At 39.4% G+C, this 24,354-nt stretch overlaps 1 protein-coding gene across 3 annotated transcripts in view; it reads left to right on the forward strand.

The window, feature by feature from the left end:
- Positions 1-24,354, forward strand: part of WARS2 (tryptophanyl tRNA synthetase 2, mitochondrial) — a 52,422-nt gene that overhangs the window by 18,784 nt on the left and 9,284 nt on the right. For all 3 annotated transcript variants that reach the window (XM_075764331.1, XM_075764348.1, XM_075764338.1), the window contains exons 2-5: positions 5,009-5,266; positions 18,783-18,863; positions 20,607-20,692; positions 23,339-23,457. In XM_075764331.1, the coding sequence (XP_075620446.1) occupies positions 5,009-5,266; positions 18,783-18,863; positions 20,607-20,692; positions 23,339-23,457 (544 nt within the window). The remainder of the gene's footprint in view (positions 1-5,008; positions 5,267-18,782; positions 18,864-20,606; positions 20,693-23,338; positions 23,458-24,354) is intronic.

Below are 24,354 nucleotides of genomic sequence, written 5' to 3' on the forward strand. Positions count from 1 at the left end.
ACTTCTGCTAACACAATGGAATATTTCATACCACCCTATTTATTGTAACATGTTATGCTTTATGTTGTTACATGTAATCAAAGGAGTTAAAGATGAAAGACTTCTAGTCAACTGGTCCCTCAGCTGGGAGCCAGTGTGGGTTTGTTCTTTGTAATGTATTGGCTAGTGCTTTACACAGGTCCAGCCTAGCTCAGTTTTCATTATTGGATTTTCTTGTTTCTGCAAATTCCATACTTAGGTTAAGTAATTGCTGAGATTAGACTCAGTATAATGCTGCTACTGTTTGTTTCTTGTGTTTAACTTGATATTGATTGCCCATATACTGAACAAACTTTTTGTAAGTAGTCATTTACCATTTGAACATATAAGCAGCATTAAAGATGCCATGCTTGTTTTCACAGGTATATTCTTTATTGGACAGACAGAGAACTTTGTTCTTTCTTTGTATGAAACTGTGTCCATTTTACATTGTACTTAGGTGTTTTCTTTCCAACATGTAGTGTGTCACCAGATGCTAACTTACATAGTATTACAATAAACCTATCTTTAATTAGCTCATTGTTACCCTTCAGATATTTGGAGTTAGTACAGAATTTGAATATACAGTTTATGTTGAGACACTGATGTCTTGTATTTTCTTGGTGAAAAACATTCTCAAACTGCCTATTTAAATGTCACTATTGCATTTGTACCATCTATTTGAGTATATTATACTGAAATTAGGGACATAATTTTGCCAATACATCCAATATGTTCATAGTGACATAATCTACAAACTGGGCAGTGGTTTGGGAAGGGGAAAAGGCAGATAATGAACATGTTATGGGAAGCATATGAAGCAGGGACAGTGGCTGCAAGTGAGTGGAGTCTGTGTGACTTGGAACTAACAAGGTTTGTAGACAGAACTGTTCTCCACAGGCTGAGGGTGCCAGCCCTTTTTGGGTCAAGGCATTGGCACGTGAGCTTATCTGTGCTGACTGCTCAGAGATTCCCGCTTTCTGATATAGCAGACGGTTACCCCAGGTAGTAGAGCTGTTTCTGCACTGAAGTAGTACTAGCTTCAGGGTCCCAGGAGGAAGCAGCAGTAACATCAGGAGACATTTCAGGTGATGCTGTCTTTGTCTAGACTGCAGTTGAAAGATGTGCAAGTTTCTGCACCATGCTTTAACGTGGTCATCCTAACATACTTTATTTGATGCACATCCATAGTGGATTTCTAGAACATTATATAAAGTTTCTTAGCTATTCTAACAGTGCAGGTGGGAAACATATTCTGTATAAAGTCACTGGAGTCAAGGCAGTAATAGCTTCCTTACCATATGGCATTCTCTGTGCCTTCTTATTGTCTTGATATACCATGCAAGAGCTCTCCTGGGAAGCAGGGGGTGGGGAAGCACAAGTGGCAGAAGAGAGTACAGAACACCGGGGGGGGTGAAACTATCTGACAAGAAAATGGAGAGTAGGGCTGTAAGAAGCTATAGCCTGTGTAGAAAGATGTGGTTAAACCGGCATATAAATGGGCATTGGAAAGCAGGCAGCGCTGTGGGGAGAAATAATTGTGGGAAGGAGCATCAGAATTTGAACTGAGCAAGGGGAGACACGGAGATGAGAAGAGGAAATGTGCTCTGACAACCAACCAGCTGTTCTGGGATCCCTGTAGGGGCAGAACACCATCTTAGTGATCATCTGTTTATAGCCTTGTTTTCTTCTTGAGCTCTTATGCTCTTGGTGAAGATCAGGAACATGGGAAGCACAAGACAAATGTTACACCTGTAAAGTACCTGTTGCATTGCCTAGCAACTGCTCTGTGAACTTCATAATAGAAGCACAGCTCTGAAGCCTAGTGAATCCCGAGTTTCTACAAGACTTCATTTATGTATGTTGGGATTCTGTATGCCTTCTTCTCTAGGTGAGCACCTGGCCCTTCCTTCTCTGCGTTAACAAAAAGCTGGCTGCAGTCTTTGGGCCAGGTAGTAGCCTAGTGGGAGGTGAGGGGTTTCTGCGAGTGGTGATGAATGCTCTGATGTAGGTTCTAGGAAAACAAGGAATCAAATGGCAAACAAGGAATTGAGTAGCATAATTCCACTTTTGTGTAATGGAGAAAAGAGGCATGGGTGGTCAAGAACTGGAACAGAAGAACTGGCAGTTAGAATTGTTGTTGGAGGAAATGGTGTGCTTTTCATTGCAGTGATTATGTTGTAGCTCCTGTGCTGGAGGTTCTCCAAGAGCACTTAGAAACTGACTCAAGAATATACATAGAATTCAAGAACATATTTGGGGTGGGGTGAGGGGAGTACTACCTGGACTTAAATGTATAGGCATTTATGTGAGCGGGAGAAATTAGCATGGCTGCTAGCCCAAACCTGCTCTTACCTGTCAGTGCAAACATTTAAACGTTGGATAAGAAAATTGTCTTGATCTGAAAAACAGGCTTACTTTGAAAGCAAAGAGAATTTTCCAGCAAATTTTGTAGAAAATCAGCTATTTTTTTCTGAACTATAGATCATGTTAAAAAGAAAATCCTATTCCACTTAAAAACATTTTCTCATTAGTTTTTCTTGAGTCTGAGTCAAAATGAAAGTCAATTTGAAGCTGTTCTTTAATAGTTAAAAATAACGGTACTTGGCCTTGACTTTTGCCGCCATTTCATCTCATTTCACAGTTGTATGACTCCAGCACTCTTCTGGAGAAACTAGCTGCTCATGACTTTGATGGGTGTACGCTTCGCTGGGTAAAAAAGTGGCTGGTTGGCCGGGCCCAAAGAGTTGTGATGAATGGAGTTACATCCAGTTGGTGGCTGGTCACAAGCGGTGTTCCCCAAGGCTCAGTACTGGGGCCAGTTCTCTTTAATATCTCTATCAATGATCTGGACGAGGGGATCAAGTGCACCCTTACTAAGTGTGCAGGCAACGCCAAGTTGAGTGGGAGTGTTGATCTGCTTGAGGGTCGGAAGGCTCTACAGAGGGACCTGGACAAGCTGGATTGATGGGCCAAGGCCAACTGTATGAGGTTCAGCAAAGCAAAGTGCCAGGTCCTGCACTTGCGTCACAACAACCCCATGCAACACTACAGGCTTGGGGAAGAGTGGCTGGAAAGCTGCCTGGTTGAAAAGGACTTGGGGGTGTTGGCCAACAGCTGGCTGAATATGAGCCAGCAGTGTGCTCAGCTGGCCAGGAAGGCCAACAGCATCCTGGCTTGTATCAGCAATAGTGTGGCCAGCAGGACTAGGGAAGTGATCATCCCCTTGTACTTGGCACTGGTGAGGCTGTACCTCAACTATTGTGTTTGGTTTTGGGCCCCTCACTACCAGAAAGACATTGAGGTGCTGGAGCGTGTCCAGAGAACGGCAAAGAAGCTGGTGAATGATCTAGAGCACAAGTCCTGTGAGGAGCGGCTGAGGGAACTGGGGTTGTTTAGCCTGGAGAGAAGGAGGTTGAGGGGAGACCTTATTGCTCTCTAGAACTACCTGAAAGGATGTTGTAGCCAGGTGGGTGTTGGTCTCTTCTCCCAAGTAACAAGTGATAGGACAAGAGGAAATGGCCTGAAGTTGCACCAGGGAAGGTTTAGACTGGATGTTAGGCAAAATTTCTTTACCGAAAGGGTTGTCAATCATTGGAACAGGCTGCCCGGAGAAGTGGTTGAGTCACCATCCCTGGAGGTATTTAAAACATGCATAAATGTGGTGCCTGGGGACATGGTTTAGTGGTGGACTTGGCAGTGTTAAGTCAACGGTTGGACTTGATGATGTTAAAGGTCTTTTCCAACCAAAATGATTGTGTTCTATGATTTTTTTTTCCCCCTATACATTTGTAAGAGATTCACAGAAATGAAAACTGAGTACATCAGTAAATAAATCCTCTACTTTGTTAAAGAGATTGTTTATAAAATTTAGCAAGAAAAAAGTCATGCAGACAGAGGCATAATGAAGTTTATATTCCTGCCTCACAACAGAGTCTGAGGGTTTGTATTACACAGCTTTGTGACTGGGACTCCCTGCTGAGGTTGATGGGACCCTCATTTATAAGTCAAGCAGTCTTGTATGCTCTTACAACTTGGCATGCAACAAGCATTTTCACATAAAGCATTGCTGAGTTACTTTCTGAATATGGTGGAATTCTTTGGAAAGGTCGGGGATGGTAATTGATCATATGCTGACAGCTTGGGGCTCTGAGAAAATGGTCAGATGGAGGGCTGTGATGCAGGAAAACAAACTTTCCAAGATGGTAACTGTCACTTAGCCAAGCTATACATTTTTTAAGCATTTTAATCTTTGCTCACAACCTCAGCTTCTTAATCATTTTTTTGCTGCTTCTCTGTGAACTCTCTTCAGATGTTGACACTTTACTGGTACTGACACATCCACAGTATTCCAGGTATGATCTTGAGCTATGGCAATATTTCTTTGTAGAGATCTTTTAGAAACTCTGCTGCTGCCAAGATGGGTAGTTTCAGGACTTTGATAATCTCTTTCATTATTCTTTGACCTTTGGGTCAAGGACTAGTTTTTCTTTCAGGAACTGCTCACAATGTTCTCTGCAGCTAGAAAAATAAGACTTCAATGTTCATGGGAGTTAAGATGGCAATCTGCTTGAATATTGCATATGTTTACAACAAAAATGTTTGAATTTCCCTATGCTGTGATCCTAAGTTTGGAGTAGATAATGTATTAAAGAGAAACATACAGCTTTGGTGCAAAAAAGCACGAAAGAATCTACCACTTGGTTTCTGAGATCTAGTTTGCACTGATCTTGTATACAGCTATGTTTGTTTGCCTATGTAGTCTGACAGCTTAAAATTACACTAGTTGTCAGTCTCTCTGCAGTAAGATAGAGTATTTTGACTGATTTACTGCCATTATTTTTAGTCAATCCTGAGATAATTTATACATTAATACACTGACAGGAGGAGAAGAGAGACAGGCGTAAGTGAGGCTTTATTAATGACTTTAAAATATAAAAGAATCTGTAAAAATAATGCATGTGTTAATTTTACTAATGCTTTGTAACAGCATATGGTCACGGATCGGATTTTCTCTGGTATTCAGCCAACTGGGACGCCTCATCTGGGTAACTACCTTGGAGCCATTCAGAACTGGGTGAATCTGCAGGAAGAGTGCAGCTCAGTGCTGTATAGCATTATGGACATGCACTCGTTCACCATGCCCAAGGAGCCAGCTGTCCTGCGCCAAAACATACTGGACACCACTGCTGCCGTCCTTGCCTGTGGTATTGACCCAAAGAAGTGTTTCCTGTTCCGACAGTCGCTGGTTAGTGCTCCTGTTACATTAGATTTGTTTCTCATTAAGTGGCTTTTTAGACATGTTAATGAATGAGCATAGCATTACTGAACTCCTTTCTCATCTTTGTGTTGGTGGTCCTACAAAATATTAGCAATGTTGTATTTCAACTTATCTGTTGCTGCTGTTTTGAAGTGGCTGAAACCATGATTGAGAAGTCCATTTAGGGATAAATTTCCCAAGCAGAGCTAGGAGTTTGTGCAGGTTATGAATAAAATACTGAAAAGACCTGTTAGGAGACCATTCATTTAGCTCTGTAAATCTCAGTCACAAAAGATTAACTCATAAATGCATAAACATGGTCTGTGCAATCATAAAAGCATGTAAAACACATTACTATGGTTTTGTATTGGCACTTAAACTTAATCTGCCAGATGCACAACATCTCCAAAGGGTGATTGGCATGGGAAGTTTTGTGTCAGTTCTGTCATAATCACTAGGGAATTCTGTCTTCTCTGGGATTTTTTTTTCCCCCGTCTTCTCTATAACCTCCTTTTCATATGCATCTTTTTCCACTTGATCTGATAATCACATGTGAAATACTTGTTTCTTCTCTTGACCTTCTTACTTGGCATACCTCAGCCTAGTCTACTGCATGCTGCATTTTCCTGGAACACAACTTAGTTTCTTGCCTGATTAACTTTCTGTTATTGAGTCTAAACTGGCAAACTTGTGTAATTTCCCAGAGGCAGATGTGTGATAGCTTCTGCTCTCATGAAGATATCTTTAAATGGATGTCTGACTTGCAACAGAACAGCAAAGGTGATGTGCACAGGGTCTGAATTTTATCAGTGCAGGATGAAATCATGGTATTACATTCCTCCTCTGAAGATGGTTCTTTACTGGCAGAATTTCCTGTTGGGTTTTTGTTTTGTTTTCAAGCAACTGAACAATTCAGTTACGATGCAGGATCAGTGACTAGATACACAGAGAGGACTCTTTAGCCTGAAAGATAGATGATTTGCAGGTTATGGTTAGAGAAGAATAAAGTAAACGTTTATAAAACTGCAAGTGAAATGGAGAAAGTAGATAGGAAACACCTGTTTTATCCACTGAAGAACGTGAACTAACAGGTATCAAAATAACACCTGGTAGATTCAGCATGAGCAAAACAATGCTGCTTTTCATGAAGTCCACAGTTAGGCTACAGAACTCCTTGGCACAGGATACAGTGCATGCTGAAATGTGTGTGAATTCAGGAAAGGACTTGACAAATTAATCTGAAAAGTCAGCTGGGGACCTGAGGTGCCACCTCTGCAGGAAGTGCTGCAGCCCCAGTTGGGAGGGTGTCTATGCTTTTGTGTACTTATGCTCTTTTCTGTTGGTTGCTGTCAGAGATGGATATTTGATCTCTTCCAGTGTTGCTTTTTCTTACGTTCTTAAGAGTCTAAAAGCTAAAATACTGCTGTTCCAGGTCTTGCTGAAGCCAACATACAGACTTCCCTTGAAGCCAGCAGATTATCAGTGAGGATCTTACATTGCAAGCAGCCACAGAAAACATGTTGTATCTTCCACAATATAATAATGCAGAGATTGAGTCTTTGAGTCCCCAAAGAGAAAGTATCAAACTCAGGAGATGATGGGAGGACAGGACTGTAAGTGATGCTTCTACAGAACCAATACAGTCAACAACCAATGAAAACTTCAGATAACTAGACTTCAAAAATGTTCAGTTTCATCAAACAAGTTTCCAAAGATGATTCTGGTTTGTGTTATGGTGGTTAGGCTAGCCTCTGTTAAATAGACTACCTTTTATTGTAATTCTTCTGGGTGTCCTTATCTATCCAGATCTAATGGTGGTTGTTCTTAATCTAAACCATAAGTATTTGCTTTCCATGGGCAGTGTCTGATGTCTTGAACTGTATTCTTACTAATACTTATCATGTGTATCAATACAGTTTTCAGAAGTGGCTGATTCTAGCAGATTTTTGTAAGCTCATTGTCACACTGCAAGCAGAAGAAGGGCTATTACAGTTGTTTGCGAATCCAGACTGTTTCAGTAATGGTTCAGGCTGAAGTGGTTTGACTTCCCAAAACCAAGTCTATTCAAGCTGTATGTAGTGATCAGGTATACCCAGAGATGCACTATGGTCTGCTACAATTCCAGACATTTCTCTGGAAGCAATTAAAAGGAATATCTGCGTATAGCTCTTGATGCGAGGAAAGGAGACAGGAACCTTGTTAATGTGTTTATTGTTTTAGTAGTTCATTTAGTAATGAAATAGTACGTTATGGAATGTCATAATGTCGAGAAGATTGTTCCTAAAAACAAAGGTGTAAGATGGATTGTAGCTATTGCTAATCAAGAAAGTTTATTGCTTGATTTTGGATTGGTAATTGCTCAGTTTTCAAAAAAGGAGCTGGCCTCTCCTTTTCAGCCACTGTAGCAGTTTCCAAGGGTGGTCTAAAAAGCCACAGTTTGGTTTACAAACATTTGGCTGAGGTGTAAAGCAAATTGACCAAAACTGATTGTATACTGAAATAGGTTGTACTTCCAGAGGTCATCAGGAAAGCTGTTAAAATCCAGTTGCAAATAGAGAACTGGTTTAGGTATTTGGTTATGGGCAAAGTTGCTTTCTCTCTTCAATACTAGACCAAACTGATAAATGAGAGAGTTCTATCTTGAAAATGACCAAATCTGTAGATCACAGAAGTGCTACTGCAGTTACTTGTGATTAACGCTTCTGTTCATTTTTTTAAAACAAACATCATGCAACAAAATTATTATGAAATAAGAAATTTTGGGTTTAATCACCAAAACTAGGTACAACTAATGACTAGAAGCATCGTGATTCTGTAGCATAATGAAATTCTTCCACTGCAAAAGTGTACTAGTAATGGTAAGCTCCCTTTAAGGGAATTGCTCGTGCAGTCACTATTGTACATGCTTCTGTGTCCTCTTACTTTATCTGGGTTAACTTGGGCAAGAATGGTCTAGAATTGCTGAAGAGGGTGGGGGTTTTTTATTTATTTGTTTGGCTTACTCTTTCTGTTTGTTCTTTCTGTTGCTGCTTGTGTTGCTTCTCTGGAATATGTTTGCCATATGTGAAACAAAAAATCGATTACTTTTTTCTTGAAAGGCATACACATTTGGTATGGGTTTCACTGTCAGTAGGCTTTTATTTACAGCAGGGTTTATGCAGATCAAATCTCTAATCCAGAGCTATCTGAAATACCTGCCTCCAGAGTTTTCCCACATTTTATCATCCTTTCCAATACAAGCAAGAGACAAAAGGCTGAGCCATGTTAATCACAGATTGACTGCTGGGAAAAAGTGTGGTGACAAAAGATACCTCTCACAATTAAACTAGATCGAAAAGGTGCTGCTACGATAAGGAAACAGGTGAAGTTGTCTTGGAGTCCCAGAACTGATTTCAGTCATGTCCTTGCCTTGCAAGTAAAATGAAATAAAAGTGAGAGGAATTTTGCATAGACTGATTATTATTGTATTGCTTAGAGGGTATATGGCCTCTGTTCTTATTTATCTGGCATACAGCTAAATTTCCTATAAATGGAAAGTGCTAGTTTGATGAAAATTAGTTTTGTATGCTTCAGAATCTACCACTTGTAAATTACAGGCTTTTATAACATATATAAACAGAAAGTTAATGGCTGGCTGTATATTTGGTCTCCATACATAGCAGTTCACCAAATACCTCCCACACTTACAGTACCATATACAAACTTGAACTCCAGCTTAGGGAGGTAGTGGCTACAGAGAACAAGTGATTAACTTGAAAATATTTAGAAGCAAGAAGGATGATGGTGCATATTTAGGGTCATGTTTGGAACCACATTGTCTGTGAAGGGTTATAAACAAGCACAGTTAATTAGAGTATCTAGGAAAACACAATTTTGGAATATGTTGGACACTAGAATGCCTCCCAGTGAGAAGCTCTTTCCTTACAGCTTGTTTAATTATATTAAGTAGGAAGAGAAGCCATAGAAGAGTGACAATTTCTATAAGAATAAAAATAAATGTATATTTCAAAATTATGCATTTTTATTTGGAGCACAGCTGCAAGATGTGTGAAACTCTCTTTGCTCTTAGGGAAAATAATGTCAAGATATGCTTTAAGTGGCTGCCTTTGTCCACCAGGCATAAAAGAGAAGGAACAGAATAATGACTTAACATATCCTGAGAATACTAGAAGAAAGAGCAAATATATTCCTTAAATTGTACCATAACTGATAAAAGCTGTAACAGTCATCTTTCATAAAATTTGGAACATTTTATTAAAACCAAAAAAGACTACAGTGAGGGAAATAAGGATGACAGTAAGCAATCTGCACACATGGTAAGCTTATATGGTATAACCCATTTTCTCTCATTCCTGGTGGGTACAATACACATTTCAGTTCTTACCCATAACCATCTTGTATCTCATCTGCTTCACAGTCAAAACAATTTTAGAAACTGTTGTTGCTTTTATGTGGTCTCAGGCTGTTCTTCCTGTCCACCTACCTATCATTGTAGACACATGCTAAATGTCCCAAGAGAAACAAAAATTCCATCAGAGTTGATTCAGCAGGCAGTGGTTAATATGCTGCACTGACACTTCTCTGAGGAGTTCTGTGAGGTTCTGGACAACGTAACATTCAGTTTCTGGGCAGAAAATTGCAGTTTTCAGCCTTCTGGATGGGGTGATTTATTTTCTGAGTATAATCAGCTGCAGTATTCTTGCAGCGTGCAAGCAAATTGAAGCAGTAACTCTGGGAGGTGGGAATTTGCCAATTTGTCTTAGCCTTAACTCCAAAAGCCAAAATACGACAATTTAAATGTGTGCACTAACTGTTTCACTGCTATTATTTTCCAGAAATATCCAGCTGCTTTGTTTTGTGGGCAGAGTTTGAATGGATTCATACTACTTCTTGTCCAATTTTCAGAGGGGCTTAAAAGCTTCAATTGCATCATAGCTTATAAATTCATTAAAGTACATTAATTTAGCATGGTCCATTGAAAACTTCCTGTCATAAGAGGAAGTATGTGACTATTTAATTTAGAAAATTATACTACTTCTCTCATCCCTCTGTTTTCTCCCCCACAGGACTGGGCTAGACGTAACTAGAGCTCAGTGGGAAGAAAAGTCATGGTTCAGTAGGAATTTTTTTGTTCCTTCTTTCTTCCTTAATTTACCTGGTTTATCTCATACTACTCTGTAGCTGTTATATGTTCCTCTCTCCACCAGTCTTCTGGACACACCAAACTAATTACTCAAACGTTATTGTGGGTTAGACTAGGAGAATGTTTCTGAAAATATGTGCATTTCATAATGAATAAAGAGAGGGAAAAGGGTGCCTCGGCCAAATTACTGTGCTCTATCTGGGCTTATAAACAGAAAAACCTGATTCCGGTAAGGATATTCTTGGTCAAGCTCTTTGGAAACGAGAAACAGATCTTACTTCTGTAAGTTTTAGCCAAATAAGGGTAAGTTTAATTAAATTGTTCAAAGGTAATAATGAAAGCGGCAAATACCGATAGATTTACCAATGCTAGCTAGCTAACCACCCCGCAATTCAATACATTGCTTAACATGTTCTTTCATTCAAATGTTGCCTTTGTAACCATGAACTTATGCCCCCCCACTTGAATTATTTATTTGAACAGGAATTTGGGATACCATGTCAAATTTTCTGTCATAAAACTATCTCACCGGGTGCTCAGTTGTGTGCATTTGATTCAAGAGCAGTCTATTTTGTCTTGTTTATGGCTCCATTATTCTCTCTAGCTGTATCATACAGAGATGCATTACCAAGTATCTTGAACATATTGTTTGCCACCTTAGGTATTAAAAAAATCTTACCTCTTTTCAAGAAAAAGAAATGTAACCAGCACTTTCTTCTAAAAGGCCTCTCGAATTTTTTAGAAGCACTGATACTTCTAGAAGAGACAAAAATCCCCCCCAAAATACATTTCTTTTGAAGTTTAAGACCCTTTCCCTCCTCTGTTCAGATTTCTTTTAGTACACAGCTACCCAAATTACCTCCCCAGACCTATTTGTCCTCTACACTGTCAAAATCAAATCTTTGAAATTTACTGCCCATTTAAAATGTAGTCCTTAATGAGGTTACACTGCTGAGGGGAAGCTGTTACCATGTAACAGATACGCAGCAAATTTGCAGTGCTTACAGAGAAGGGCTGTAGGTTGCAACTTGAGGAAATCCATCTTGAAAATGAAACACTACATCTCTTTTTGCAGGAAGCCACTTCAGCTGTAGACACACAACTTTATTATAATAAGCCTCAGAAAGCTGAGTTAAGTGTTGCCGATTTGCCTGCTTTCAGATCTGTTCATTGTATCCATGCTTTCCCCTCTGTTAATCTTCTTGAATCTCATTGCTTGCTGTCCTCCTCAGCTGTATGTCTCAGCATGAAAAGTCATCTAGAATTACTTGGACTAAAAGTAGCTATTGGTTTTTCCATGTGTGTATCATCAGCTGTGGCCAGGGAATAGCAGCAATAACTTGGTAGGGAATAGCTAGGATCAAGGACCAAGTAGTAGGTCTGCAGGGAGAAGCCCTGAGGTTGTACTTCAGCATGTAACGCCCCAGAGATGATCCAAGTGTACATTGTGATCAGAGTTTAATAACGTCAAATGTTATTTGATGCCACACAAGTGAACAATTAAGAAGCTATTTGTCTGTAAAGAGGGAGGAGCAGGGCATTCAGCCAGGTGAAGAAGCAGAGATATTTGTGCCTTCTAGATAACTGCTCATTATCATTTGGAAGTGGTTACCTCTGTTAAATAAGTGTGCTTTAAAAAACATAAAATAAAAGGAATCTGACAATGCAGACACGGGCTTGTCAGGTCACAAGGAAGGAATGTAAGTAGTTTGTTCTGGAAATAACTCTTTGATTAGTGATTAGTAAGCCAGGTTGTGGGGGATGCTTAATGCAATGGAAATTGAAAGAGGAAATGTGTCACTGGTAATAGCAGAGAGATGACCATCTCAACCCTTTGAGACATGTTGATGGTTTTTACAGACTTGTAACAGATTAGGAAAGAAAACTTAAAGTGGGTAAGAGCACAGAGAAAGAAAAAAGAGAGAAACTTGATGTATTTACTGAGGAAAGCAAAGGGTATGATTTGGTCTAGAAAGAGGGGTTCACTATATGAATCTGGTTAAGATTTTTTGTGAAAACAGCTAAATGGGAAATAGTTGGCTTTGTAAGGGAAACAATAAGTAGAGGACTTACAAGACTGTTAGTCCTCCAAATATTTTCAGCCAGGCTGCAAGAAATATTTCTTGAGAAAATAATGTTTACCTTGAAACCAGGCTATTATATTCTTTCAGGACACAAAAGTAGCTAGAGTTGACACAATGTATTTAATGGATTAGATAGCTGTTTTTCAGAGTCACCAATGATTGTAATGTTCTTGGAGGCTGGTTTGACATACAGTTCAGGAACTGTCACTGCTTGTAAGTTTTGGTCATTGGAGAAGTAACTCTGTTTTTCTAAGTTTTGTATTGTTTTATACTGGGACATTTGGGGAAGAGTGCACTGCTGAGAAGCTGATGTCTTCACTGGAGAAGAGCTAAGCTTACTATTACCTGTTCTCTTTTGGGAAAGCAGGGCATGCCTGAAGTACATCAGGCTCCAGACGGTACTTCTGTTGTCAGATTTTAAAATACAAACTAAATTAAGTTCTCTACTGGTTCAGGTATACACAGAATAACCTTAATTGATTGGAACTCAGTATACTTTTATTTCCTAGAATCATAGTTAGATTTTGGGTGAACTCCAAAAAAAAAAAAAAAAAAAGCATGCAAAAGACCTCTCTGACAGTCCTACCCTTTTTAATGAAAATTGTGTGAAAAGTAATGCTTCATTGACAAAGGTCTCCCTTGTGATGGCATGATAAATGCTACCCAACACAACAGGAAGCAACTGAAAATCATTTGACAGATTGATGCAAAGATGAGATGTCTCTTTCTCTGTTTCATTTCATTGTTTGAATTCACTGGAAGGATTGCCTCTCTCCACAATACTGTGGGGAAATAAAGTCCCTGTGGGTGAAGATACCAGAATCTAACAGAAAATGTGTTACTGGGATTGTACTACTGACCCACCAATAAAGATGATGATCGTGATCAGGAGATGTTAAGTGAGATGAGAGAAGATGCAAATTCAGTACAGGGAGCAATAGTATTACATTTCAACTATCCACATACAGCCTTTATCAGGTTGAGACATACAGATAAATTTTTTGGATGCAATAAATGATGCTTCCTAGTTTTACAATCTGTTAGAAATTATGCCATTCTACATTTGCTTTTAGGTGGTGCACATGACCTCGTTCAGGATGTTTCAGTGGAGAGCTCTCAGTAGTACCAATCTCATTACAGTGGTGTTTAGCATTGTGGCTGGAGAGAGCAGACCAAATGAAGTGCATGAATGTTCTATTTCAAGAAAGGGAGCTAGGTGAAAATGAAGTCCAATTGTCAGAAAGAAATAAATAAAAAGCAAGAAAGCTATAACTATTCTGGACATCATATGAAAAAAAAGAAAGGTATTTAAAAAAAAAAAAATTAAATGTCTGACATGACTCATGAAGAAAACATTGGTCCAGCAAATCCCTTTCTACGGTTCCATAAGTTAGGAGGCAATCATAGGAAAAGATAAGATTTTCAGAGGGGAAAGCTTGCCCCAATTAGAAAAACAAGAAAGCAAGTAAAATTGGCAAGTCCCCTTTTTTCTTTTAAACAAAAAATTAAGGGTACTAAAAATAATTTGAGGAGCACCCTGCAGAGGATTCTTAAGCTGATAACTAGTGGTTTTGTGTCAAAAACAGGAGGTCATTTAGGGGATCAGTGAGGGCAAAGTATAGGAGACAGTCAGGGTTGATCAGGCCCGAAGAGCAAGGCTCAGTTCTTGGCATTGGACTTCGCTGCTGAAGGTATTGGGAAGGTTGCGTCTTTATAGATTTTGTAGCAGCAGATCAGAATAGCTAAGTCAGTTTATTGTGAATTTACAGAAACTATTAGATAAAGATAGTTTAGACACCAGATGGCTGGGAGTCTGAAAAAACCCTCATATGTGAAATAGCAGAACTGGTGGCCAAGGTGTGCAGTCTGCCACCATAAATGGTCACTGTGCCAGAGAAGTAGTAGATTGAAGTCACGTTGGCAGTACACAGGCAGAGCTCTAAATGGGATCCTGGAAACTGTAAACTGATGATTTGGACTCTTACCTTACCAGGGATGGTAAGACTCTTCAACAAAGAGTAGGATGATGAGTGCATGAGTAAACAGTCTCTTTGAAGAGTTGCTATGGTTTCTTTAAAAGGAAATCCTGTTCCACTGAACTGCTGGACTCTATGAGGTGTCAGTAAGCACGTAGATAAAGGGCATCCCAGGAACATAATGGATTTGAATTTTTTGAAAAGCCTTTGACAAGGTTCTGTATCGATTTTTATTTTTAAAAAAATGTGTTGGAGGAAATGTTCATTAATAGTCTTGCAGCTGGCTGAAGTTGAAAGCCAAACAGGGTATAGTGATCACTTTTTTTTTTGAACAGCGCGGTCAGTAGTCATGTCCCTCAAGGATTCGTGCTGGGAACAATTCCGGTCAACATCTTCATTCATGACCTGAAGAATGTAGTGAACAGAAGTTTGTGGGCAATGCTGACTTCTGTTGGGTAATCAAATGCCAAGGAAAGGAACTCCAAAAGAGCTTCTAAAACAGAGTAGGTGGGCAGATTAGTGGTAGAAGAGCTTTAAATGCAAAGCAAAGCATCTAGGTAGAAGTAATCTAAACCTTTACACGGTATTGAGATGAGTCACAGTGCAGGAAAAAAGTCTTGGAGTCATCATTGGCAGTTCTCTGAAATCACTGGCTCAGCACAAGTAATTTTCAAAAATGCCAACAATATGTCATCATCGCCATATTACCAGAAAGGGTATTGAGAACAAGACAGAGGTGATATTTTGTCATTGTACAAAACCTTAGTGTGCCAGAATCTTGAATATTGGGTAGAGCTTTAGCGTCTGCATCTCCAGAAGTGAATTAGAGATGATATGAAGAAGGGGAATTAATGCTACAGAGGATAGAGTAGCTGCCTTTAAAAAGAAAAATTTAAAGTCTGGGGTGCTTTAATTCGAAGAGGAAAAGGGTGAGGTGTAGATGCAATCAAAGTGTACAAAATCAGAACAGCACTGGATAAACTGAATGTGGAATTGTTCACCAAGTTGTGCAATACAAGAAACAGGTGGCATTCAAAACTAGTAAACAAAGAGTTTAGTGGATAAATGAATGTACTTCTTTATGCATCAAGTTTGAACCTCTGGAGCGTGTTGCTGCATGAGGTTGTGAAGTGGGCAGTATCAGCAGGTTCAGAAAGGGATTAGACACATTCATGGGGAACAAGGACACTTAACAGGACTGGGCCAGGGATAATATCTTCTGATATTCCCTAGTACAACAATTATGCATGATGGAGAAGTACAAGAGGAAGGTACTGTAGAAAGCAATAGGGTAATGTGCTCACCCTAAATGCCATCTGTTGTTGCTGCTCCTGGAAATAGAGTGCTAGGCTACAGCTACCTCTGTTGTAATCCATTAGGATATTATTTCTTACATTCTTACGTTTTGGTTGTTTAATGAAGACATTTGCTCGGAATTTTAAATGGACTCGGGGCAGGAGGCTGACTGAGTTTGAGAGAATGGCTTCTCCTAATTGTGATCCACAATTAGGTATTGCTCAGTGCCAGAAAGAAAGAGTAGTCTGGGCCTGTATTTTACTGATATCATATACATCTTCACTTCTTCCAGTTTCTTTGTACCCAAAGTTATCCAGTCAAAGTGGTGAAGTGCTGTACTTAATGAGTAACCACATTTAAGCTGATGCACAGTGACCCACCAAATGCAGCAATTACCTGTCACTCTTGCCAAGTAAAACACAGTAGCTTAAACCATGATTTAGTCTGACGAACGATTTGTGGTTTAAGCCTGGTACCTCTTGATTCACAGACTAACAGTCAGTTACTGCAATCTGGGTGATGAATGTTAACTCATGAGGCTCCAGTACTGAAATTTTTTCCAGCTGAAATCTCTACCCTTTGTATTTTGTCCCTCTTTTATCAGGCTTTTTCTCCACAGTATTCAGCACTCTAGCCTTACTTAAGAAAAGACTTTGTGTTTGAGGATTAGAAGTGAGTGTAACTTGCTAAGACCCAGAACTACGGACTCAACTCAATAATACCGTTCAGATCACTTGGTGTTTTGGTAACTGATGTAATGTCAAAGCCACTGATACAATGAAACACACGTGCAGCCTTGGCTGTGGAAGCAATGTCTGACAGAGCTGGATCAATGCATAGCTTTTAAAGGGAGTCCTTGTCAACACAAGTGCAACAGAGCACCATCTCCTCTCTATCCGTGACTAGAAGAAAGGAATGAGAAACCACTTGAACCAGATGATGATTCCTTCTAAATGAAATAGGGATCTTGAGCTTGGTATTTTCTGTACAGCTCAGTTTACTCTTTGTATCTTGTAGAAAGTACATTTGATGCACCTTGCTGTACTTTGTCTTATGCACAGAAGATTGCAGGTCAAATAAGCATGAGGTAATTAAAAGAAAAAATTAAAAACAACTGTGGGAAAGGTAGAAAGAAGGAAAAGAAAATCAACCTGGAATATTTCATATCTCTAATCGCTTAGCTGTTGTCTTGAGGACAGATACCTCTATACAACATTGACAACCAAAATAGCCTAATGACTGTTAGCTAGGAAATGACTACATTCAAAATGTGACAACAAAGGAACTGCTTTTAACAATGCTAGTAATTCTTACTTGTTAACAAACACTTTTTATTGCCTTCCATGTGGATTGTTATATCATGTTGCAAGCATGAAGCTTCGAACATCTTTCAGATGGTTAGCATGCTCTTAAACATCCAAACCTGCCAATATTGAAAAGAGTGAATCGAACATGTAAGCAAAGGAGCAGAACAGAGATCACTTTGTTCTTTCAATAATTATCTTTATATATAGCTAACTAGCAGCAGACCAAAATGACTAGAAAGAAGCTGAAGAAGAGCATATGCATCAGCAATGCTTGCCGGTTTTACTAATCCTAAAATGAATACTGGAAATGCAAAAACTGAAGGATATGTGTCAAGAAGCTAAACATGGATTCATCCAACAGATGTTGTTGCACAGGACCTTTCTTGTCTCTGCCTGTAGAGTCTTCCTCTTAGCAGGAGAGGGGCAATTACTTGGTCTAATGTCTTTCTGAAACTATTTAAATTCCACTATAACTGCAGTCCCCCCAGAAAGTGAAATGTAGAGTTTGTGGTATGAGTTTAAATTAAGTCTTCTTTCTCTCTCATTTTTTTTCAAACCACCCTTGTAGCAAAGGGTGAGTGGAGGCCTGATCCTTATCTTTCACCTGCAGATCAGTATTAGTTTCGATAGGATTTCAGGACAAATTATTCCACAATTCAGACTGTACTGTAAAATTCAACACACAACCTTAGCCATTATCCCTCTTTTGCAGACAGGTCAGGGTCATTAAGACCTGTTGGTGCATCCAAGGCCCTGAACAAGCCTCACCTGGACCCTCCACCCATGCACCTTCTGCCCAGTGCTCCTGGAGCTCCACTTAAGCTCAGGCCCCCAGTCTGCACCTGAGCTATATCACAGTGTATCTGTGCTTAACCCTTTCCCCACTGCCCTGATTTTCTCACTGAGCTTCCTGGATTGACCTCAGATGTTGCTAATTACCTTGCCATGTCTGATGATCACCAGACTGTCACTATCACCACCCCTGCCCTGATTAAATACTGCAGGACATTGTCCTGGTCAGGGAGGTGACTGCCTCTGCCTGGCTTGTGGCTGTCTCCAGCCACAGCCTTGTGGAGCAGCCTGGCTCTTCTTGTTCCCTGGCATTAGCTCAGGCTTCTGTGAAGGACTTGAAGTTATACTGCCAGACACGCTGCAGTGTAACGTAGCTTGGGCAAGGGGTGGGGGAGCCTGACCTGAGCTTAAGTGTGGCTCCTGGGGCTTTGGGCAGAGGGTATGGGTGGAGGGCTCAGGTGAGGCTGCTCAGGACAATTAAGGGAAATGAGTGCATTCGCGGCCCTGATGCAGAAAAAAAGGAAGCTTGGGTGGCTTATTGGCACTGGAACTGAGAAAGACAAAGAGGTTTTGTAACTATTAATGTATTATCTCAAGGCTGTGGCACAGTGGCCAGCAGCTGGTTAGTTTACATGTGAGTTCAACTTTGTTATTGCTAATATTTTTCTTTCTTCTTATAATGTGAATTGACAGCATCCAGAACCTTTCTGTGCTGCTTGAGCATAGTGCATTCAATCTGTGCAGTGTCCAAAGCTTACCATTAACTTGTCACTTGACCTTGCTGAAAAAAAAATATAAAAAAATAAATGGTTTTCTGATTTCTGATACTATTTGTCTGTATTGATTTTGAGAAAATACACATATAAATGCAGAAGATTAAAATATATTCTGACTTTGTACTTCCAGGTTCCTGCGCATGCAGAACTTGCCTGGATTCTTGGATGCTTAACTAACGTGCCCCGTCTACTACGCTTGCCCCAGTGGAAGGTATGGATAGTTTCATAAATTGAAAGGAAGTGTATGGGAATTCAGTAGAACTACTGTCCTTGAAATGCTTATTATCTATCCAGTACCAATTGTATCTTCTTATCCTTGCTTTAGGTTTAAGTAATTCTCTAGTCCTATGGTGGAAGGAGGAAAATGTGTTTTTTCCAGGTCTGTTGCTATTAGTGAAGATTTTTCTGCTGGAAGCTACAGGATAATATTTTTGGCAGAGACTTGCAGAAAATACTAAATAGGGGGGTTGTTTAGTGTTGTTAACTCCCAGCATTCCAGCAAAATCAGTTTATTTTAATGGTTATTTAATAATGCAAAAAACCTACAAGATATTGTAGTGGAAACCCTGAGCCTTGCTGATTCAAGAGTTTCATAAACAGCTTTTCTTTTTTCACTGTGAAGAGTGGCTGTTCTTCAGATTTTGTGGAAGAGGGTGCAAAAGAAGCATGTGTTGGAAGAGGAGTATAAAAACTACTAATATTAAAAATGTATTGAGTGATAAAGTTAATGCACCTTAAATGTTTGTCTTTACAAGTTTCAAATGTTCATCATCTTAATCTTGGTATTACATCAACATGACTGCATCAACTGAGTTCTTGCATTTAATTTCCTTGTATTTTATTTTGGCATTTAGTAAGCAGAAAAACCAGAAGGCAGGAGAGAGAAGTATCAAAAAAGGGAAAAAAAAATCTTAAGAGCAGTTTGGCTTGCAGAGTTCAGAGCAGTCTTAAATACCTCCAGATGTTTTCTTTTTTCCTGTTTTTCTTCTTAATTAAATAAAAACAGTAAAACTTAAATACAGCAACCAGCGTTAATGCATGGCATAGATTAAAGCCAACCTTTTCAAACCTGAGGTTCTAAAGTTAAGCTCTTAAATCCAACTTTGACTGGATTGACTTTCCAAAACTACAGATAGGTGTTACAGGTGCTAGGCTTTGCAAATTAGGTCCCCTGAACCCTAGGCACTGAGAGGTGTAGACAGAAGACAGGATCTGTATGAGAGGGTGAGGAAAATCTAAAGATACTTCAATAGTCTTGTTGAAATAATTAAGATTTTAAGAGTTTTAGCATATTTAGCTACTGTTAAAAACAAAAACTAGATATGCCATTACTAGAACAGAGTAAGTATCTGTAGCCTGACTCTGTTGGTTTAAATGATCCATATGCTAGAGTGGTAAAGGACTTCAGGACAGTGGGTGGATTGTGGGGAGCAATGTGAGCTAATGGAGGGAACGCTAGACTCTGCCACTATAGTTCAGGGTTCTCTTCCTGGCTGTCACTGACTCTCCTGGTAACTGTGTTTGGTCACCATATCTTGATCTCTTGTCTGTGAAACACAGGTATTAATGCCTTTTCTTATCTCTGTTATAAAGCATTTCAAAAATTTACTGCTAAAAATGCTATTTATAATGTAGGGGTTATCAATAATAGGTGTAATAACCCATTACATAGTGTATTCGTAATAATTTTTGTTAGTAAGATTGCAAACAGAAATAAAACGCAAGCCTATTTTATCCTCACTACAACATCAGACCAGTGAAGGGAAATTGATAAATATAGGACATAAAATGGGATGTGTTATATTCACAAGGAATGGATTTTACATGGCACACTTTTCTTTTGAGTTATGCAATAAGTTACTTAAATTGGTCGGAATTCTAATTAATTAAAATCGGAGACTTTGACGTCATTAGCCAAAAGTGTGGTTCCTCTCTGTTTTTCTTTTGCAAACAGATGAAGCGTGCCAGCCAGAATAACGAAGGAACTGTTGGTTTGCTGACATATCCAGTGCTTCAAGCAGCAGATATTTTGCTGTACAAGTAAGAGGCAGAACCTGAGCCCATGGGCAATGTCGGTTCAGCTGCATTAGAATGAATGTTCGTCAGGTCAACATGCTAACTTATTAAGTGGGGGAGCTGGGTGTGATTGGATCAGAAGGTTGGGAATGAATGACAGCTTTTTACTTCTCAAGCGGCTGGTTGAAAACTAGCCTGGTTTGAAAGCAACTGACAGGGCTGTAAAGAGAAAAAGCTGATCGCTTCAGAACAATTCTTAGGAATTATAATACATTGATGATTAATTATACATATTACGTATTTGCACGCGCACACATTTTTTTAAGTAGTTATTCTTTATTTTATGCAGTGTACTGTAGAGATACTTAAGCTGACTGTGTATAGTATACCCATATTATTGTGGGATTCTGTGTAGGCCTGTTGATACCGATGAAGTTGTGAGTAACTTACTGCACCTTGTGGTACCTGGGCTAGTTCATTTTTCTCTGTGGTGTACTGTGTGCTGCAATGGAAATACATGCTAGTGAGGGACTAGTGACTCAGTATGGCTAAGTTTGTAGCCTAGCTGATAGAGCTTGTAGTGCATTCTCGTGACCGGTTGCATTTCATAATGTTTTAAACCGTCTCAATAAGTAAATGTTAGAGACACTGCAATATGTATTAATTATTTTTATGTTCTGAGCATATGAACTTTGTGGAATTGTTCTGAAGTGAAGTTGTGAAGATTCGTTGGGACAGAGAAGTAATACAGAACTATGAAGACAGGGACTTTAGGAGGACAGAATAACCAAGACTAGCCAGTTGTTAACCCAGAAGAATGTATCTAGAGAAATTTAATTCGAAGTGATCATTAGTAGGAGAAAACAGTAATGTTAGAAGACTAGTAGATGATATTTCTAATTCGCTTGAATTTTAACTAAAAATAACGGGAAACAAGCAAAAGTCAGCATTAATTTGAACATTAAAATAATCTTCTAAGCAGTGAGTCCCATTTGATTGTCAAGCAGTATTTAAGGGTGAAATTTAGACAACTTTATCAGAAATCACCTTGTTTTGATTGAGCTCAACCATGTGTGTCTCTTCCATCTCTAAGATCGTGTGATGTATCATTCCTTAGTGAAGCCTGTAGTTTGTTTGCTACCATATGTATTAACAGCAGGCTGTCCAGACAGAGCACAAAACAAGGAAGTGAAAGAGAAACAATATCTCTTTGAAGAAATTTGACATAATATCTTTAATAAGAAATGTTTTCATGTAAAAACATAATATAGGGAACAAGAATCAGGGAGAAATGGAAACACAGGAAGGGAACAGCAGTCATGAAGAAGAATTAAGAGCTGGAGGAGGGGGAAAAACAGTACTAATTCAGATGAACCAAGGATCAAAGAGACAGGAAAATGGACAGAAGGTAAATATATGACAGCAAGGAATAAAAATAGTACCAGGACAGAAATATTAAAACAGCAGCAAGGAAAAGGGCAAATAATCATGCAGAGACATTTATAAAGACAATATGTTTTTTGTTTAGTGACAAACTTTGTGAATATGGAACCATTTTGGCGTATGGAAACATTTCTTTTGACCTGCTTAAAGTATATTGGTTATGGTAACTAATTTTCTTTCTGTTAGTTGTAGGTCACTGATTTCCTGTTGGCTACTGTAACTGGTTTTAGGTTACCTTGCTGACTATTTGGTGGGGAGTAAAGGTGGACAAATTGATTGCTGGATGTCAGTCCAGTAATTCCGAATCGGAAGGAAGGAGTACCGTGTGGAACTGAAATTTTCTGGGAACTTAAAAGATGCATAGTGAACTTTCTTATGCTGGCACATATCCAGGATTCAGAGCTGAATACCCCACGAGCCTTAGAAAAAAAAAATCTGCTGGGGGAGGGCAGAGTAATCAAAAGCTGGCAAGACTTCAAATCTGCCTTATCTAAAAGAATCATACATTTTTAGTGAGTATGATTAACTGTGGGAAAGAGTCACCAGGGGAAGTAATGGATTCTTCACCTCCTCATGTCCTCTGCAGAGTGAGTTTTCCTCCAGAACTGTGTTCAAGCTATTGAGTTTAATACAGAAGATCAAATGATCCTTTGATCCTAATAGTTCTAATCTATGAATGATAACATTTGTGGCAGTAGAGGCACTGGCCCACATGATATTTATATAACGGTGACCTATGAGGAAGAAACACTCTCTTCTTTCCTTCCCTTGATAAATCCACAGTACTAGCTTCTCAACAACAGTTATGTTTTCCTGAGACTTGACAAAGCAAGGTGCTTGTGCTTTATGCCTTGCAGATCTTTCTTACTTTGTTCACACACTGTAACACATGCTCTTTGATCTCTAAAGAGACAGCAGGAGATACTACAAAAACCTTTCTTTGAGCCGAGTTTAATGATTTGCTGTTATTGGTATCTTTACCATATATGTTTTCACGAAGGGCTATTTTTGCCCTTGGAGATGTGCTTCAGTTCAGGACAAAAAACAGACTCATCCTGGGATACAGTCAGTTTGGGATCTTGTTCCCACAGCACCTATATCTAGCTGGGACTGAGTGTTTGGCTCAATCTGGCCCTCACCCATGGCAGAAGCTGTGACAGTCTTGGGTAACATTTCAGCAGAACTGAGAGCTTTTCTGAGTTTCCTGTATCTGTCTTTTATTAAAAGGTCGACACATGTTCCTGTTGGAGAAGATCAAGTCCTGCACCTGGAACTAGCCCAAGATATAGCACAACACTTCAACAAGAAATACGGAGAATTCTTTCCTGTGCCCAAAGCCATTTTAAGTAAGCTAGTCTTGGTTATTTTTTTTTTTTCTTACCCTTAACTGCACTTCAAGGTAGAAGATAGATCTAAATATCATGGAAATAGTTTCAGGGACCAAGAAAAGGGAGCGGAAAATTAAAAACTGACAACAAAAGACTAGAGGCTGTGAAACCGAACTCCCAAGACATAAGGCTTTACAAATCCCCGGTAGAGGAATGTATGTGACGTCTGGTATTCTAGTCCAGGGGCCAGATGCACTCTGCTTCTGCCAGTCACCCTTGCTTTTCAGGTATTGGACCCTTTAAGAGTAGGGTCTCTGCTCTGTATTGCTAGTTCAGGAGACATGTCAGGAACAAGACAAGAGACCTCTAGCAAGCAGAATTCTTCAATGTCTGAGTGGTAGATGTTTACATCAAGCATGCTTGTAGGTTTATTTCTACAATGCTCAAAAATCTTTTAAGTGTGTTATACACTTGCATATTTCAGTAAGGGTCTCTTACAGAGCTTAGACTTAGCGGTTTTGATCTTAGACTCAGGGAGACTTATAAGGAAAATCTTCTCAGCCATTTTTGAGCTATAAGGTCATAGGCCGGGGGGTGAGGAGGAGTCAGATGGCGCAAATGGCATGTTTGTTAAGAAACGTGAAGAATTGGGCAAGGAAGAAGCATTGCATCTTTGTTGTAAGTAATGTAGAGGAATGCACAGCAGAGACCTTCGCCCCCAAAAGGGCAAGGAGCTCTCACCTTAGAAAAGACAGGCAGTAATAAACCTTTCTCAATTTTCAAGCCTCACTGACAAAAATGGTGTTAGAATCAGAGTGGAGCTTAGGGAATACTAGGTATGGCAAGCTTTGCAGTTTCTAACAATTAAATACTAAGCACTGTAATGAAGAACTGAGTGTAGCCTATGATTGAGGT

The sequence above is a fragment of the Balearica regulorum genome, chromosome 1 (genome assembly GCF_011004875.1).
Source record: "Balearica regulorum gibbericeps isolate bBalReg1 chromosome 1, bBalReg1.pri, whole genome shotgun sequence".
NCBI lineage: Eukaryota > Metazoa > Chordata > Aves > Gruiformes > Gruidae > Balearica > Balearica regulorum.